This window comes from Akebia trifoliata, chromosome 15 (genome assembly GCF_017979445.1).
Source record: "Akebia trifoliata isolate Shusen 1 chromosome 15, ASM1797944v1, whole genome shotgun sequence".
Classification (NCBI taxonomy): domain Eukaryota; kingdom Viridiplantae; phylum Streptophyta; class Magnoliopsida; order Ranunculales; family Lardizabalaceae; genus Akebia; species Akebia trifoliata.
In genome coordinates, this window is record NC_141389.1 from 14,905,792 (window position 1) to 14,924,782 (window position 18,991).

Below are 18,991 nucleotides of genomic sequence, written 5' to 3' on the forward strand. Positions count from 1 at the left end.
TTACTTAAGGCTAATAATTATCAAAACTATTTTTATATAAGCATTTTCTTAGCGTATCGCTCCTTAGCATGAGTCCAAACTGTATTTTTTTCCTCAATAAGAGCATAAACTACATCTTGCTCCTTTGTAAGAGTTATATCTCGCTCCTCAATAAGAGCCTGAATTACATATTGCTCATTTGTAAGAGCTTAAATTGTGCATTGTTTCTCAGTAAAAGCTTAAAGTGTATATTACTCATTTGCAAGAGCTTAAACTGCATCTTGCTCTGCAGTAAAAGTCTAAACTGCATATCAGTTCCTTGCAAGAGCCTAAACTACATCTTGTTCTCTTAGTATGAGTGTAAACTACATTATGCTCTTCAATAAGAGCCTAAACTGCATTTTGCTCTTTAGTAAGAATATAAATTCCATTTGCTCCTTAATAAGATCCTAAAATTGCATTTTACTCCTCGATAAGAGCTTAAACTGTATGATGCTCCCCAATACAAGTTTAAACTATATTTACTCCTCAATAAGAACCTAAATTGTATGATGCTTCCTAGTATAAGCCTAAAGTACATCTAACGCTTCAGTAAGAGCCTAAACTACATATTGGTTAGTGTCATATGATCATAAATTGTACGATATTCTCAGCTTGTTAAAAAAAATAAACAAAAAAAGAAAATAAGAAAAAGAAAGAATTTTTTTTTGATCTCCGTTAGATTTTACAAGTTTGTCACTTAAAGTAAAAGATGTCAAATAATTTTTGTCAAAACATACTTAGATTGCAAATCTCATCTCCATTCTTCACAGTTGGTTCAATCCCTATCAGACTCCTAGCTTTGGAGACTGTCTTCTTACAATAGATCCCATTCATATCATATTCAAAACTTGAGAATATCATATTTTCTTTTAATTTTCCAACCACTACAACAATTAAAGAGTGTTACGGTAAGTTTGAAAGACTATTAAATGAGACTTACCAAAGGATCATTGAAAGCATTTAGTTTCTCATAAAAAAGTTTTTATTATTTGAGTTTGTTTTCCGTAGTGAATATATGTCTTTTTTTTAAAGGTAAAATAAAATAAATCAAAATGTTAAAAAAAAATCTTTTTCAAGTTGCATTTTAAATCTAATTTGTCAAAATACAATTACAAGTATTTTTTTTAAAAGGTAAAATAAAATAAATCAAAATGTTAAAAAAATCTTTTTCAAGTTGCATTTTAAATCCAATTTGTTGGAATATGATTAAAAAATACCATAGTTTCAAAAATCATTCATTTTTCATAAAAATTCGAGATTTCAAATGAGTTTCGTGCCACGAGATTGAGGAATTCAAATGTCAAACCTGTTAGACCCCGTGTTTGGGTAGCTACTTTCTACAAAAATCATTAACTCAAGCAATATTTCAAAATCGTATTTTAAAGAATTATTCTTTTCGAGCCCGTACAAACAACGGTTAAGTTAATTCTTTGCAGTTCTTTGTATGCAACTCCTACAAATAAGGGTGGCTATAGACACCCCATTTTGAACGGGTCTCACTCGAAAAGAGTTCACAAAAATGCATTTTTATCAAAAAAAAAATGTCAACAGGTCCAAAGGCCCAAAATTTCAAAACTCAATCTTTTTGTCCAAATAAAGGCCCTAAGACCTCCAATAATCCTATGGACTCATAATAGTCATATCTAGCTTTTAAAACCAATGCTAAATTAATCTTATCAACCCATCACCATTCTAACTTAATCTTAAAATCAAGTCCTAAGCCCATTACCAAGCCCATCTACAATCCACCACCCCTAAACCAATGCTAAGCCCTAAATCCTTTTAAACCTTATTTTAAATCAACTTCTAACCTAAGCCTTAACCAATTTCAATCCTTTACCCAAAACCCAACCTACAAAAGACTACTCAAGCCTAATACCCTACTTTTGTCCATATTAAGCCCAACACTACCTTAAAACCCAATTTAAGGTCCAACAAGTCACAAAAGTCCATTTCACAAAATGGACATGTGTCACAACTACAAACAACCTCCTAAAAATCAATTTTAGCATCATTATCACCATCAATATCTCTACATCATGCCACATGTCACCACCTAATCTTATCACTTTCTCTTCAAATCACTCCACGAATTGTCTTTATACTCTCCCACATCCCATTTCCTTTAATCAACTCACCTAACCCACTTATGTTCTCATATTTGCCATATGTCATTAGTACAATCTACATCCTTACCAACTATCCCTTATATTAACCAAATTATTAACTCAATACCCACATCCCCTAACTTAATCGACACTCCATTTAAGTATGGGTTGCCTAACCAACTAATTTGAATCATATTTATAGTATGGGTAAAAACAATCCACTTAACCTCTTTTCCATAACTACACCCCCCCTTAACTACAAATTTCAAACCTCTCATGCCTAAAACCCATGTCATTTCCCCTCAACTTTTTACCTTTGTCCCATCCTACTCATAAAAGTCATATCAAAGTCCTCTAAAATCCCATCCTATTCTCACAAACTCTTCCTTTCAAGTTTCACTTTTTTCATCACTTTTAATCTTTTATCTCTATTAACCTTTAAAGAAACTTCTCAACTCACCACTTCAAGTTACTCAACTCTCAACCTAAAGACCATCAACTCCAAGTCCCTATACTACAAGCATCTCAACCTTTAAACTCTACACTACAAACCACTCAAGTCAAAACTAAGAAACATTTCAAGAACTCAAAGAAGAGGAAACAAGAACATGGTAGAGTAAGGACAAAAATATATAATGCATTAGTCCCATTTCCCCTCTCTATTTTCCTTCATTTATTTTTTGTTTAGATTAACCTTACTATATAATGGACAACCTCACCTTATAAGGGTGCACATGGTTCGGTTTGGCGGCAAATTTGAATCGAACCAAACACGATTGGTTCTACAAATTTAAAATCGAAAACAAATCGAACTTAGTTCGATTCTTGGTTCTCTTAAACCACATTAACATTTTCAATCGAAGCCTCTAAGGGATGTTTTGCTCAAATGGATAATCAGCCCAACCTTCCTCTAAAGGTTTGTTTTCCTCAAATGGATTACCACCTTAGTGACTGTTTTACGCAAATGGATTACCACCTTAGTAAAGACTGCCATTAGGGTTGTTTTTCTCAACAACGAAGGAGAGTTAGGGTCGATTTGTATGCAAGAGGAGCTTCAATTGTCCTATTTATTCGAGCTTCAATTGTCCCATCTGTATGAGTTTCAATGGAGTATAAACTCTAATCGAGGATGTGGAACTTCAATGGAAATCATTCGAGTTCTTCAAGTTGGAAATCAAACTTCAATAGATGAGGGGTGAATGAAGGAGAAAGATGATGAATTGATTGAATAAAATAAATAAATTTATTTTTTAATTTGGGGATTCAGATTGTCTCAAGGAGTCTTACTAGCCTTACTTATAGAGTGAATCTTGATGACATATTGACCGTGGATGAGACTTAATAAGTTATTTTTTCATCACTAAGTTAGCAAGGCTAGCCGGACTCTTAGTCAATTTAATTTTTGATTTGACATAAAGTTGTTTCATTTAATTTGCGATAGAACTATATCCATTGATTGAATGAAGAAAATATTTTGAACCGGTATATTGCATCAAAATGTTGTTGAAACCTTATTCATTATTGGATTAGACGTGGCATTTCCAAGGAGGTATTCTAATTTTGACAAATATGTATGTGCGTGAAATAAATTATTAGGAGGTTTCTTCATAATTTTGAAGCGGCCTACTTACTTTAAAGTGAGACTTATTAGAAAAAATAAAATTATTTATTATGTTTTGCACCTAGTTGACAAATCGTATCCTACATGCATTTTGGTTCAGTTCTCGGTTTCGTTTGATTCTAGAACACCCCTAACTCTCAGTTTCGTTCTTGCTTATTAACCCATAACTGAACTGACTATTTATAAAATCAAACCACATCTAACCGGTTCGATTTGATTATTGATTTGGACCGATCCAATGTGCACCCTTATCACTTACACCCATGCACCCAGTAGCCTATCACTTATACCCGATAGATTGGATCTTGGTTTTGTCAAAAGGGTAGTGGTTGAAGACTATTTTTAAAATCTTTTCTTAAAAAATCCTTACACGCTTTACACCCATCACAAAATTGGATTTATCAATTTTTCATTTATTTCTGAAAAATGATCGAATCTAAGGCTATCACTTAAGGTGGAGAAAGTATGGTGCCTTACACCTTACCTACTTTCTAAATGGATTCCCTTACCTAGATCTTGATAGATTAGTACCTTATCCATACGAGAATTATTATGAAAATTTAATTTCTAAAACTATTTTCTAGGTGGTCATTCATACCATTTTCTAAAAAAGACTGGTGACGACTCTAAATCCACGTAGTTCGATGTTTCATATTCGAAAATTGCATAACTACACATACAATAAGAGGTGAAAGTGTAATTTACCCTTTTTTGAGAGAGAGATTGACTCGACAGACCTAATAGTTGCATTTTTATTATAAAAACTCCCTTGGAGTTTTGACAACTTAGGGAAACTGTATTTTGTGGTATTTTTTACCCACCAAACCTTACTTTATCAAGTTTGTTACCCATTAAACCTTTTAACAAGGATCCACGTAAAAAAAATTATGGAGTTAATTTGTTACTTGACATACTTTGGAGTGGATCCTAAACAAATCAATTTGTGGCATCCAGAAACATTTTCTTATCTCATAGGTTATAAAGGACAAAATTTGAAGAACTTTGAAAAAACATTAATTTTCACTATTGAATTTTTGTTTTAAATTTGGGAGTTTGGTAGCCATACATTTTCAACACCTTCAATCGAGATAAAAAATGATTCTATTTTGAATTTTTCTCTTTTGAATATGAGTTTTTCCATGAAATCTATAATACTGTGTGTGTTAGATTTCTAGTTTGGTGATACATGTGAGCCCAATGAACCTTGGTAAGATTTGAAATCTTAGTAATTTAGTCATAATTCCTAAAATAAAATTTGCTCACTTAACAAATTTGATAAAGTAAGGGAAATTTTGTAATAAAATTGCAACATATAGGCCTGCCCAATAAATCTCTCTCTTTTGACTCTAGCTCTCTCACACTTGTTCGTGGGAGAGAAATATATGATCGAACATATCAACCGTTTGATTAAAAAACCTCATCTAGATACTAATTGCCATGTCATCTACTGGCCACGTCATCTTCTCCCACGCCATTCAAACTGAGAAAAAGGGCAAAAAAAAAAAAAAAAAAAATTAAAATTAAAATTAAAATTACACATGCCTTCTCTTTCAAGTTTCAACCCTCTCTTGGTAACTATGAATCTCTCTTGGAATCCATCTCAAATTTCAGAACCTGCAAATCCTTAACAACTAATTATTAGTGAAAACTGACATTAAGATTGTAAAAACCCAAAACTCTCTTTCTCTCTCTCCGATTTCTTATTCGGAGAGAAACCCATTCGAGAATTGAAGTTATCTATCATGTGTATTGATGATAGGGTTCTTTTTGTTCTTCTTCTTCCCAGCTATTTTTTTAAAAAGAAAGAAATAAAGATAGGGTGGGTTCTGTTAGTGATTATCTTCAAGGGGGGATCTCCTCCTGTTTCCCTGATCAAGATTAAAGTTGGAATGCAATTTCTCGCACTACCTCATGATACCCTTCGAAGACTCTTAGCTCGGTGGGGCCTGCACTAGGACTACTTCGACGATCAAGTTAGAATTAGTGTCGAGCTAATAAAGAGTTCTTAGGAGTCTCGATTGTAGATTCTCCTGGATTCTCTCAATGATTTTACTCAGAGTGGGTGATCGGCTCTCTGTCCTGACAGTTGCAGGAGTTGCTACAACTGCCCTGACAGGACTGCGGTGGTTACAACAAATTTGTCAGGCCATGAGTTGTCACGTCTGTACCATGTGTGGTAGTGTTATCGTCGTGGTCACGTCGTTGTTAAGAGGTCCGTCCTATAGACCTCGGTAATATTTCACATGCTCGGTGGATCGGTATTATTTTGTTGGTAGCCATGTGTCAATAGCTTCGAGAATAGCTCTCCACAATGACTTTGACTAACTACTGAATATAACTCAATCTAACAAACTACTACTACTACTACTAAATACAACTTCCCTGCACATCCTGAAACTGCTGCCCCACTTACTATTTTTGATTGATATGGTGCAAAAACAGTCACACAATAAGACTCATATCAATCCTCCCCCTTGGTTTCACCTTGTCCTCAAGGTGAAAACTCTGGATAATGCTCCATCAATGTTTGACACCATTCACAAGGAGCAACTTCTGGTAGTGTCCCATGCCATTGGACCAATACTTCTATGTTTGCCTTGTTTCCTCGTTTTACTATTCGATGATCAAGGATGGTCAAAGGTTCTGGTCGTAGGTCTCCTTCTTCAGTGAGCGGCGGTACAAGTTCATTTGGCTGAGTATCTGATACAAATTTCTTCTGAAGGCATGAAACATGAAATACATCATGTATCTTGGATCCACTCGGCATCGTTAATTTGTATGCTACTGATCCAATCTGTTTCAATACCTTGAACGGTCCATAGTACCTTGTTGACAACTAAAGTGACCACCGAGCTGATATTGTAGATTGTTGATAGGCTTGCAAGCGAAGAAAAACCCAATCCCCAACTTCAAACACTCGTTTATCATTAAATCTTTTCATTCGTTCTTGAGCAATTTCCAAATTAGCTTTCAGCTGGTGCAAGATTAGGGAACGATCACGAAGCTTGGTATCAACAGGTTGGACTTTGGTGGTGCCAGGTTCATATGATAGTAGAGCTGGCAGTGGAACTCCATATAAAACCTCAGGCCAATGCAACCATTGCACCCAATTCTTAGGTTTGGTACTAGTAAAACACCTTAAATAGTTCTCAAGGCGCCTATTAACCACCTCTGTTTGATCGTCTAATTGAGAATGGTAAGAGCTGCTCATTTGAAGGTGTGTACCTTGTAGGTGAAATAACTCTTGCCAAAATGCACTAGTGAAGGTAGGGTCTCAATCACTCATGATAGAAGTTGGCATTCCGTGTCATTTAAAGATGATAGTCGTGTATGGGTGAGTGAGTGGTGCGAAATGAGCATATTTTGATAAACGATCAACCACAACAAAAATTATGGTCGTACCTTTATCGATGGTGGCAGTCCATCGATAAAGTCCATTGATATGTCGGACCATACCTGCTCTGGAATCGGCGATGGTTGAAATAATCCGGGTGAAGCTACTGTTTCTATCTTGTGCCCTTGACAAACATCACATTCATGGACCCGTCTTTTGATGTCTTTTCGCAACCCAGGCCAATAAAATGTATCACTAATACGTCGTAACATTTTATGGTAGCTCGAGTGACCTGGCATTGGGGAGCAATGCAACTTGTGGAATATAATCTCTCTCAAAGATAAGATCAGACTGACAAGAAGTCGTCCCTTCCTATAGAGAACCTCATTCTTCAATTGATAATGATCTCTGTTGAGAGTTCCATCTTCATACCCCTTCATGAGTGATATTAGATGGGGGTATTTACTAGTCTCCTCATGTACTTGCTGTAACCAAGGAGAAATTGGGTTGGATAACCCCATTAATTCTCCATCTTCATCCTTTCTTGACAAGGCACCAGCAACCTTATTTTCTTTACCACTCTTGTACTTGATGAGATAATCATACCCTATCAATTTAGAGAGCCAACATTGCTGGGCTGGCGCAGTGATGCGTTGTTCTAACAGAAATTTGAGGCTCTTTTGGTTAGTTCGTATCAAGAATAGTTGACCTAATAAATAGGGTTGCCATCCCTACACTGCCAAGATGATGGCAAGGAGTTCCTTTTCGTAAGTTGATGGGGTTAAGATGATGGCTGGACTGACTCATAAATGCAATTGGTCGGTCTTCTTGCATCGAGACTTTACCGATTCCTACACCCAATGCGTAACACTCAATGATGAATGGTTTCATAAAGTTGGGTAGCGTTAAAACCGGTGCTTGCGTCATTGCAAGTTTGAGGGTTTAAAAGGCCCTTCCAGCATTATCAGACCAACCCCATGCATTTTTTTTGGTAACGAAGTAAGCGGTGCAGCAAACTTATCGTAATTTTTGATAAACTTATGGTAATATCAAGTCAGCCCCAATCAGCCCAAAAAACCCCTCAACGCCTTGATAGATTGCGGTTGTGGCCACTCCACCATACTTTCCATTTTCTTTGGATCAACTGCAACCCCTTTATAGCTGATGATGTGCCCCAAGTAATCAATTTCTTCGTATCCAAACCGGTATTTTGACTCTTTGGCGAACAAGTGGTGCTTCCTCAAGGTTTCTAGAGTGAGTTGAAGATGACGCACGTGTTCTTCCCATGTCTTGTTGTAGACTAATATGCCATTAAAAAATAAAACCAATGCAAAGCTTTGTAAATAGGGTCGAAACATGTCATTCATTAGACTTTTAAATGAGGATGGCACATTAGTGAGTCCGAATGGCATCACGAGGAACTCATAATGCCATTCATGAGTTCAAAAGGCTGTCTTGGGAATGTATGCCTCTTGTACTCTAATTTGGTGGTACCCGAACTGTTGGTCCAACTTAGAATAAAATCGGGCCCCTTGTAACTCATTAATAATAGGTATTGGAAACTTGTCTTTGATGGTTACTTGATTTAAAGCTCTATAATCAACACAAAGGAGCCGTCATTCTTTCGCACTAGTAACACCCGCGAAGAGAATGGACTCGTACTCTGCCAAATAATCCCTGCAGATAACATTTCTCTAACAATTTTCTCTCTCTCATTTTTTTGGAAGTGGGGGTATCTATAAGGATGCACACTAACTGGTTGGGCTCCTTCCACCATTGGAATGTGGTGATCATGCTTGAGACATGGAGGCAACCCTTGTGACTCACTAAATTCTGTCATATATTTTAGCAAGAGGTCATGCAGGTCCTTATCCCTATCAGTGGGAATTGTGGCTGTTGGAATGATGCTACATAGCTGCAAAACCATGGCCTTGCCGCGTCACTGCAATTGACTTTGCATTGTCCATTTCAAGATTAGCAGCTTGCACACCCTTGAGTTGGCACTCTCCTTGGGCATGCTTAACCCTCATGGAAAGGTCAGAGAAATCCCAGATTATTGGTCCCAATGTCCGAAGCCACAGAGGTCCCGGTACTATATCGCATCTGCCAAGAGGCAATAAAGAAAAATCTGCAGTGATAGGTATTCATTGTACATGGATGGTCAGCCTTTTACATCTTCCCCTACTGAGGAGTCGTTTGCCACTTGCTACAATTACCTCAAAGTGACCGTCTTGCTGTGTCAGCACACCTCCCCTTCTGGCTATGTCAGGGTCAATGAAATTGTGGGTGCTCCCACTATCTGTCAACACATTGTCAAGACCTTTTGAATCAATCCAACAACCTTCATGGTTTGTGGGGCTGTAGTTCCTTCCATTGCATGCAATGAGATCTCGGGAGGTTCCTTTTCCATTTCAGTTTGTTCGATCATCTCTTCCACAAACTCACCATCATCGATATCATAAGTAGAAGGCCCATCTATGGCAAAGAGACAGGGATTTCTACTGCAGTGGCCTGGCTTGAACTTTTCATCGCAATAATAACATAGGCCCTTTTCACGTCTTTCTCGAGCTTCTTGAGTTGAAAAATTCTTTGTTGATGGAGGGGTTGTGGTGGTACCAACTACCATCCCGGGTTTGCGGTGAAGGTGCAACTTCTCTTCTTGCAAGCGGGATAACCTAATAGCCTTGGTTAGCGTAGTTGGATGGAAAATCTGTACCTCTAATTGGATTTCATCCTTTAACCCACAAACAAAACAACTGACTAAGAAGTCCTCATGAAGATGGTGGGTTAGGTTGGCTAAGAGCTCGAATTGTCATTGGTAATCTCATACAGTTGAGGTCTGTCAAAGTTTGGCCAAGGCACCTGCATGATCCTCATACTCAGTTGGGCTGAAATGTGAGTCGAGGGCAGCCATGAAAGCATGCCAATTCAAGTGGTGGTGGAAGTTTTTGTGCCAATGAAACCATTGAAGGGCCTCGCCTTCCATATGGAATGAAGCGATAGCAAGTTGCTGGTCGGCGGGGGTTTGATGGTAGAGGAAGAATTGCTCTGCCCAATAAACCCAACCACCAAAACATGGAAAGTGAAGGCGAATTGTTCGAGCTTGGATGGCTCCTCCAATATTCGTACTTGATCCATTCCCCATATCAGTTGGGACTTGGAGATTATTGGACCACCAACGTGCGTCAACGTCTCCCCATGCTCCCTGACTTGGCTTTGGTTTGGGTGATCCATTTTGAAAGCATATTACGTATTTCATCAAGTTGTTGGCCATGGTGACGAGATGAGTGACGAAGCTCGTTAAGCTGCTGACCCTGTTGCTCAGAAGTTTCTTGAAGACCCTTTATAATAGTGTCCTCCAACTTAGCAGAGCACGTACCTTGGGCCATCTACACAGGGTTAACTGCCCTAATAACAACTTGATTGGGTTCTTTTTCTTCTTCTTCCCAGCTATTTTTTAAAAGAAAGAGATAAAGATAGGGTGGGTTCTGTTAGTGATCCTCTTCAAGAGGGGGATCTCCTCCTGTTTCCCTGATCAAGATATAAAAGTTGGAATGAAAGTTTTCTGATGATTCTTTCATAACTCAGAGGACTTAAAAAGTACAACACAACTGACTTAACAATCCACTACTGGACAGTAGTTACTCCACACAACCCAACCCCATCATGGTTTTTAAACTCGTCCGAGACGTATCGTCCGAGTTAACTCGGTATCAGAGTCTAACGAGACCAACTCACAATGTCTCATGAGACGACAGCGTTGAAATTTTTTTCAGAAATTTTCAGATTTTTAAAATGGTTAAACCGTTAAAAACCATCGTCTCAATGTCGAACGAGACGAGACGTATCGTTCGAGTCAACTCGGTATCGGAGCTGAACGAGACGGGATAACGAGTTTAAAAACCATGAACCCCATATGATTTTTACAACCACCCTAAACCATCTAAACCCAATCATCAATACCAAAGCATAAAAAAAAACAACATAACTGACCTGCTGGACTAACTAATTCAGTATAACTCACACTTTGACTAACTACTGAATATAACTCAATCTAACAAACTTATACTAAATACAACTCCCTACATGCACATCATGAAATTGCTACACCAGTTACCATTTCTGACTGATTGACTGATATGGTGCAAAAAACAGTTACACCCATATAGTGTACATGCATGAAAATTCTAGTTTAAAGCTTGAGATTCCACAATTTATGACTTGTAGAATCTGAATTTTCTGAAAACCCACTTGTGAGGTTTTCAGAATCTGAATTTTTTGAAAACCCACTAGTGAGGATTATTCAAAAAAAAAAAAAAAAATCTCATCTTTTTTTCTTCCTCCACTAAAACCCCAGTTGAAGATTTTTAAATCTTTAAAAAAGTTCCAAAATCAGATCTAAAAAAATCTCTACTTTTCTTCCTTCTCTCTCTTTCAATCTCATAACCAGTATCCATTCACCAAAATCATTAAAAATCAAATATTTTCTTTAAAAACCCATCTCACTTATAGAGAGATCCATCTATTATCTGTTATGAAAAATGCAAGATCCAACATCATTTCAATTGATCAAACACCTTATTTTTCAAAGCAATAGCACTTGAAAATTGAAATGCCCTCCTCGTTGCCAGAGACAGAGAAAAGAGAGAGAGAAAGAGACGAAATCGGTTCGTTTTGGGATTTGTTTTTTTGTCCTTTTAGTAGGAGAAGATTGTGATGTGGCAAATAATAGATGACATTACAATGAATGATGAATAATATCTAAATGAGGGTTTTTAATCTAAGGGTTGATACGCTGGTTCGTATATTTCTCTCCCAGGAACAAGCGTGTGATAGCGGAAATCTTATTTATTTATTTATTATTATATATATCGGGTATGGGTCAGTTTTTATGATCCAAACCCGATTCATTGGTTATTTTAGGGCGACCTCCTCTCTCTCCTTTTTTCCGTAAAATAAAAGAGCAAGCTTAATTAGGGTTTTAGAGAAGCAGCCTCAAAGACTCTCTTGTGCTGTGCCTGTGCGTAAGTGGAGCGGCCATGGCGATAGTTGCTCAACCCGAAGTTAAGCTATTCAATCGATGGTCTTTCGAAGAGGTAGAGGTTGGTATCTTCCTTCTCCTCTCAGAAACCCTAATCTCCTTTCTTTCTATTTCCGATTTGTTCACTTTCGACCTACTCTTTTGACTTTATTTCTATGTTCAATCTGTTGTTTGTTTTTGGTGCGATCATTCTGAAAGTAATGGTGGTCGTCATTTCAATTATATTGATAAATTGTTAGATAAATTGGTTTATATGTGCTCTGAGATTTATGAAAATTTATATATATTGATAGAACAAAAGTGAGTGACTATGGAAGAAACTTATGTGGGTGATTCGATTTATTTATAAACATTAATATAAATGATGGATACATGGCCACACTTTTTCAGTATAAGAGAAACCACCTTATTCTATCTATCACCTATTGGGGTTACTCAATTTTACATATATGTTCCATTTTTCAAATTAATTTTCCAACTGTCCATCCCAACATCCTCCCCTTTACTTTTCTCAATTTACAAGTAAAAATGCTGTTTCTTGATTACCCAACATTCAACTTCATAAAGCATAGATTTTTTCCTTTGATATTGTAGGGTACTCCCACACCCTTTGGGATGGGACTAATTCCTATGGTCTCACAACCCAACCCCACAAAGGTGTATGGTTTGGTAGATCTTACTTTCTTTTGATAAAAAAAAATTCTTTTAATTTGTTTGGTATGTGTCTGTCATATTCCATTATAATGGGTACTACTAAAATTAAACAAGTCCTTAATTTTAATGGAATAGTGATTCTTTCTTTGAAGGAGTGGTTCATTTCATTTTGGTAAATATATTATTATTTTTGGTTGGCATACTATATCTGTTATGATCATAGATACAAATCTCACTGTATGGTTTGTTAGTATTGTTTCAAATCTGTAATATTAGCTAAATGTTGTGGGTAGGGATGAATATTAAACTGATGACATGGTAAAGTCTGTGATTTGTAATACCACAAACTTGGTATCAAAACCTTTCCTTTACACTTAAACCTATAAAAAAAATGTCATTTTTAAGCCACAGAAATCTAATTTCCACCACCAACATATGCACTTGAGGTGCGTGCCTTTAACTTGAGCAATGAAAATGGTGTAGAAGGTGTGTATTTGTTATTTTCAAACCCCACTAGCTTTTCTGAGTTTTAGTAAGACTTAATTCATTTGGGGAGTATTTGGGACAAGCTTTGAGACTTTTGCCTCAAACTTCTTTCAAACACTGGACTTCAGATCTATTATTGTGTAAAAGGGGATCATAAGTCACTTGAGGCGAGAGAGTAAAGTAATATTCATAGTTTGATCATTTTGTGAGGCCTTCATTGCACCGTCAAAGCTGGTATTGAATGTGTGGTTTTTATGTCTCTAGGGTAGCATGACAGTGCTGGTAGCAGTTGTAGGCCATTTGCTTTTATAATTTGATGTCGCTCTTTGGAAATTAGATCTCTTCTCTTGCTTTTAACTTTTTAGAGGTAACATTACCAGAATATCTTTATGCTGAAGGTCAAGTGAGTTCATTCGAATAATGGAGCCAACTGAAAGTTTCGTTCATTTTTTCTTTTTGCCCATGATTTGCTTTTAACACTGATTCACAATAAATGGATTTATTGGATGTGGCTTTGGTGTACACTTTGTATGATCCCATACGGGTGAAGTTTTGCTATATTTGTAAGAGGGTGGGCTACTTCATATTAAGTTTAGACCATCAATTTTTCAACCTTGTGATTGTCTTCCTTTTCTCCTGTTGTGCATTTGAGGTGACACGGTAGGGTACTAATCTTTATTTTTAATTTTTGTTTGTTTCTGGTTTTTCTTGAATCTTGATGGATTTAAGTGTAGGGAGGGTTTATTTTTTGGGTACATGTGATGGTATTATCAAACTCAGACTTTACTCCTCTGAGGCAGCACCTTCTTTTTGTCCTTAGTCTTCTATTTCCTATCTTATCTTTTCTTCCCATGTTTTTTTCGTCTTTTTCGTCCTTTCATCTGGGTTAGCGTTGGAGCAAGCATCTGTTTCAGTTTAATAACTAGCAGCCCTGGTTGATCCATATCCATATCTAGTTAGAGATCGAGATGCAAGTCCTGGATGAAATTGACCGAGTAACTTCTTCTCTTCCATTGCTCTCTCGATCCATATGTTCTTCTTCTCTTATTTTCTAGTTTGATCCATCCTAGTTTTTCTCCTTTTTAGTCCCATTTTTGCCCGCATGTTCAGTATGGTGCCCAACTTGTCTACACAAATAAAAACATGAGCAAAATTTGATTACTTTTGAAAAATTAAGGGGTCAGTTGTTAAACTGAACAAATAAGTGCTGAAAGACTATAATTGTTGAAATTGTATTAGCACTGAATTTAAGTGCTGAGAATGTTATCTGTTTACCTGTTTGAATTGTGTTGACCTAATTCAAATTAAGCATTGTAATCATAGAATAAAATGACTATATTATCCTTTTTAATCACAATATGCTCTATTTGACTGTTTTAACTGCTAATTTAGATCACACATAATAAAAAAAAAATAAATGTAAAAGATAATATGTTTTGATATTCTAAATTACGTACACAATTCATTGTACCCAAATTTTAAATTACAAGATAATAACTTTGTCATCCAATTTTAAATTTGTTCATACAACACACACGATCTTCTCTCTCGTATTAGTAGTTGGAGCAACCTATTATCTTATTTCAAAGATGAAAGAACTTAATTTTGGATGACTAATTTTCGATGGAAATGAAGAATGGGTAATTATAAAAGTACCCTATGAATTAATAAGGGGCAACTCACACCATAGCCAATTTTTTTTTTTTGTCTTATATGGGTTAAATTTTTTGGAATGAGCCGTTTTTTTGGTGAGGATGATTTATATGGTCTGGAGATCATCATCACCAAGAATCAGCCCATTCCGAAACTTCTAACCCCATCAAAACTGGTTTCCAAAGAAAAAAAAAAACCAGACGATTTACAGTTCTTGAACATGTTTTGATGGGGTTAGAAGTTTTGGGATGAGCTTATTTTTGGTGAGGATGATCTCCTCATCATAGAGATCATCCTCACCAAAAATCAGCTCATTCCGAAATTTTTAACCCGTATAAGACAAAACAATTCGGCTATAGTGTGGGTTGCCCTTATTAATTTGTGGGGTGCCTCTATAATTACCCAGAAGGATAGCTGGGGACATGAGAGGTAATATCCTTTTAAGTATAAGGGCATATTTGTCCGTGTTAGAAAAGACTGTAGCTTACTGCCTCAGTGAAAGAATTAAGTGACCCAACTACACTTATTTCTCAGCCATAAGTGCTGAAAATATGGAGTAAACAAACATGCTGATTTGTCAATAAGTGCTGAATTGGTTTTTTTTTTTTTCAGCATTAAATGCTGAAAATAAGTGCAAATAAGCAGCCCCTAAGTGTCAACAACTGATGTGATGAATTTAGTGTATAAGTGATGTCTTGAGTTCTCCATTTTCCTAGAATATTTTAATTTTGCATGTTATTTTTGTTTTTAAATCATTTAATTCGTATGAAATAAAATAATGGCATGTAAAAATTTGCTCTACTGTAGCGGAAAGGCCCCTATTAGTTAGGTGTTGTGATGTAGGGTAGAACACACCAACCTAGAGTTTATGTTAAAAATCAGGTTTTAGGGTAAAATCCCAAGAACTAGGAGTGATGAAGAATCTCTATGTTGAGTAAAACAGACTAGAAACTTCAATCTAGATTTGAGACTGATGGAAATCATTCGCAAACACAAAAATTAAGAACCAATATTGGGTTCTTATGCTCAAAACAAAAAAACAAAGAAAGGGAAGAAAAGTTTCTTCTTTTTTCTTTTATTAATTAATCTTAAAAAACTAATTGTTGAATTTGTTTTATTGGAGCTCCTTATATAGATAACTCCTTAATAACAACTTAGAAACCTTTTAAAAATATTTAAAAATAACTTCCTAATCTATGTATAACATACTACTAACCTTCTAATCCTATTAGAACTCAATTTGGACATATAAAAGGACTTCTAATTATAACCTAAAGAATAAAAATGAATTTTAGAAAATGATAGAAACATAAAACAAATTAGAAACTAACTAGGAAAAGAAACTTTTTAAAATTGAAATAGAAACTAGTTAGGAAAAAAAGATTTTTAAAATTGAAATTGAAACTAACTAGGATTGTTAAAGCAACTTAAAATATAGAGGTTCAATAAAAGAAAAAGTCCTAAGAGAAGTGTTGGATTAGATCTTGAGGACCGGTCAAAGATTGGATCAAGTTGACTCGGTTAAATTGATTTGACTCGGTCAATGCGGTTGATTTCTTTTCTTCGATGTATCTTAACTCGATCATAGACATTGAGATGAGTGTCGGCAAGCCTATCTACATCATGTTGCCTAACACTAATCCTCATTGTTATCTTCCTAATGTTGTTCTTTCAGGTTGGCGACATATCTTTGGCGGATTACATTGGTGTGTCCACATCCAAGCATGCGACATATGTTCCACACACAGCTGGTAGGTACTCGGCCAAGAGGTTCAGGAAGGCGCAATGTCCCATTGTGGAGAGGTTGACCAATTCCCTCATGATGCATGGGCGCAACAACGGGAAGAAGCTGATGGCTGTCCGTATCATCAAGCATGCAATGGAAATCATCCATCTCCTCACAGATCTCAACCCAATTCAAGTCATTGTAGATGCTGTGATCAACAGGTTGTATATTCTTCTACTTGCCTCATGTATCTAATATATAAATATTTCTTTGCTCTCATCTCATTTATGGTGCTTGCAGTGGACCAAGAGAGGATGCTACTCGAATTGGGTCTGCTGGTGTTGTGAGGCGTCAGGCTGTTGATATATCTCCTCTCAGGCGTGTCAACCAGGCTGTATATCTTCTTACGACGGGTGCTCGTGAGAGTTCTTTCAGGAACATCAAGACCATAGCTGAATGCCTGGCAGATGAGCTCATTAATGCTGCCAAGGGATCTTCCAACAGGTGAAGAAGGGATAGTTTCTCTATGCTTTCTTGTATTTAATCATTCCATTATGATTTTTTTTTTTTCTATTGCTCTAGTTATTTATTTTTATAATGCATCATCTTCAGCTATGCCATTAAGAAGAAAGATGAGATTGAGCGTGTTGCCAAGGCCAATCGTTGAGCGAAAAATTCAGTATGTTTTACCAAGGAACTTGATGTGATGGTAAGTGCTTCATTTGTGTTTCTTAATCTGTTTTACCTTTCAAGAGGTACCATGGGAATTATTTAACTGTTCTTAGTTTTGTTGGGATGGATTTTCTTTTTGTTAGTGTTTTTGTGTAAACTGATACAAATTGAGGGTGATTTTCTATTTCCCGTTAAATATTTTACCTGAGACTATATGTGACTGGTCCCAAGACAGGACTATATGTGACTGGTCCCAAGACAGAATTCCCTTCACTTGCTATTTCTTTGCTATTCCATGATCTGATCTTTGCTTGGATGGCTGCCAGCCTGGTCCATTCCACTTGACCTAACGCACTCAGTTATGGCAGACAGTTTTTTTCAGTTTTTATGGTGTTACAGACATACCTTGCATCATGGTGAAGTCTGTGATTTGTAATACCACATACTGTTTTAGGTTTGTGGCTTTTCTCTTGGTTTTGAGAGATTAGTCCCTTGGTGGGTGTCCAGTCTTTAGAACTTGAAGGCAAACTTGGTCTACCCTCTCTGCCCTTGCCCAAGAGAGGGTTTCTATATCATATAATCCTACCATCTTCCACATTGGGAAGTTGCAGGTAGGATCTCTCAAATCATATATAACTACAGCTGAAGTGGGAGGTCTTGTCTGGATCAGGAGATACAGAATTTAGGGGTGTCAATGGGTACCTATTTAACCTGAACCGAATTGGTATTGTAACCAAAAACTGCTGTTCTGAATCCCCTTTTATGGTGTAACATTAGGAATCTGGTCTCTTGGAAAGAGCCAATTGGGAATTGGAATTGATAATAAAACGAATAAGAATCGGTACACTTGAAGAGGAATTTTTTTTTTTTTTTAATGATTGCAGTTTGGGTTCCATTAAATTGAGAGTTGGAATGGATATGAACTGAAACTGATAAAATTGAACTGAAACCAATCCCCATTGATACCTCAAATATTTATGCATTACTTTGGTTTTTGGTATTCTCTTGTTCAGGGCAGGGCAGGGCAGGGCAGGGGAATTTGTATTTTGGGGAATTAGGAATCTCTAAATTAACCTTTGATGTGTTAATATCTTTCTTTTGGAACTTGTGATTTCAACTTGATTTAGTTTTCAGTCGACTAATGGAACTGAAACTGGATAAGACCAACTTCCTGGGTTTGAGTTGGGAAACTTGGTTGAGGTGCCTTGGAAATACTAGTTGGATTAGAAACTCAGTGTTGTATCATTGTATGTGATATATGTAAAATATTTGATGCATTTATGGGTATGATCCTAACATGGATGTTTGAGGAACCTGAGAAATCTCTCTGTGATTTCAGATTGACAACCAGCGCTCGCTCTTAAATGTTATCTGTGTGAAGCTAATAAAATGACCAAAGTGATTAAACTGGAAAAAAAAATATCAAATAAATGGATAACTCAAAATCACTTTTTTGTCGGTGTTTCATGGAAGTGTTCAAGTGGAATGTAATCAGTTTGAAAATATAAAAATATCCTAGATATGCATCAAAACATGGGTTTTCCTCTCTTTTTACGACTTTAATATTTCTTTAAAAGAAAAAAAAAAAAATTTCGGTGTCTTCTACACATCATCATCTCTGATAATGTTCAATTTAATTAAAATAATGTTTCTTGGAATTATTTTACAAGCACCT

At 36.3% G+C, this 18,991-nt stretch overlaps 1 protein-coding gene across 1 annotated transcript; it reads left to right on the top strand.

The window, feature by feature from the left end:
* The first annotated feature begins 12,024 nt into the window (after positions 1 to 12,024).
* Positions 12,025 to 17,529, top strand: LOC147384413 (small ribosomal subunit protein uS7). Its single transcript, XM_086425466.1, has 4 exons — positions 12,025 to 12,186; positions 16,594 to 16,865; positions 16,945 to 17,148; positions 17,257 to 17,529. Exons 1-4 carry the CDS (start codon positions 12,124 to 12,126, stop codon positions 17,309 to 17,311), a joined length of 594 nt encoding a protein of 197 aa, XP_086281592.1. The 5' UTR covers positions 12,025 to 12,123; the 3' UTR covers positions 17,312 to 17,529.
* Positions 17,530 to 18,991: the final 1,462 nt, after the last annotated feature.

Bases quoted from the DNA above. Each gene is read 5' to 3' on its own strand.
- LOC147384413 (XM_086425466.1), top strand. From the start codon at position 12,124: ATGGCGATAGTTGCTCAACCCGAAGTTAAGCTATTCAATCGATGGTCT. The intron at 12,187-16,593 runs GTTGGTATCTTC...TTGTTCTTTCAG, and splicing joins GGTCTTTCGAAGAGGTAGAG to GTTGGCGACATATCTTTGGC. The intron at 16,866-16,944 runs GTTGTATATTCT...TGGTGCTTGCAG, and splicing joins GTAGATGCTGTGATCAACAG to TGGACCAAGAGAGGATGCTA.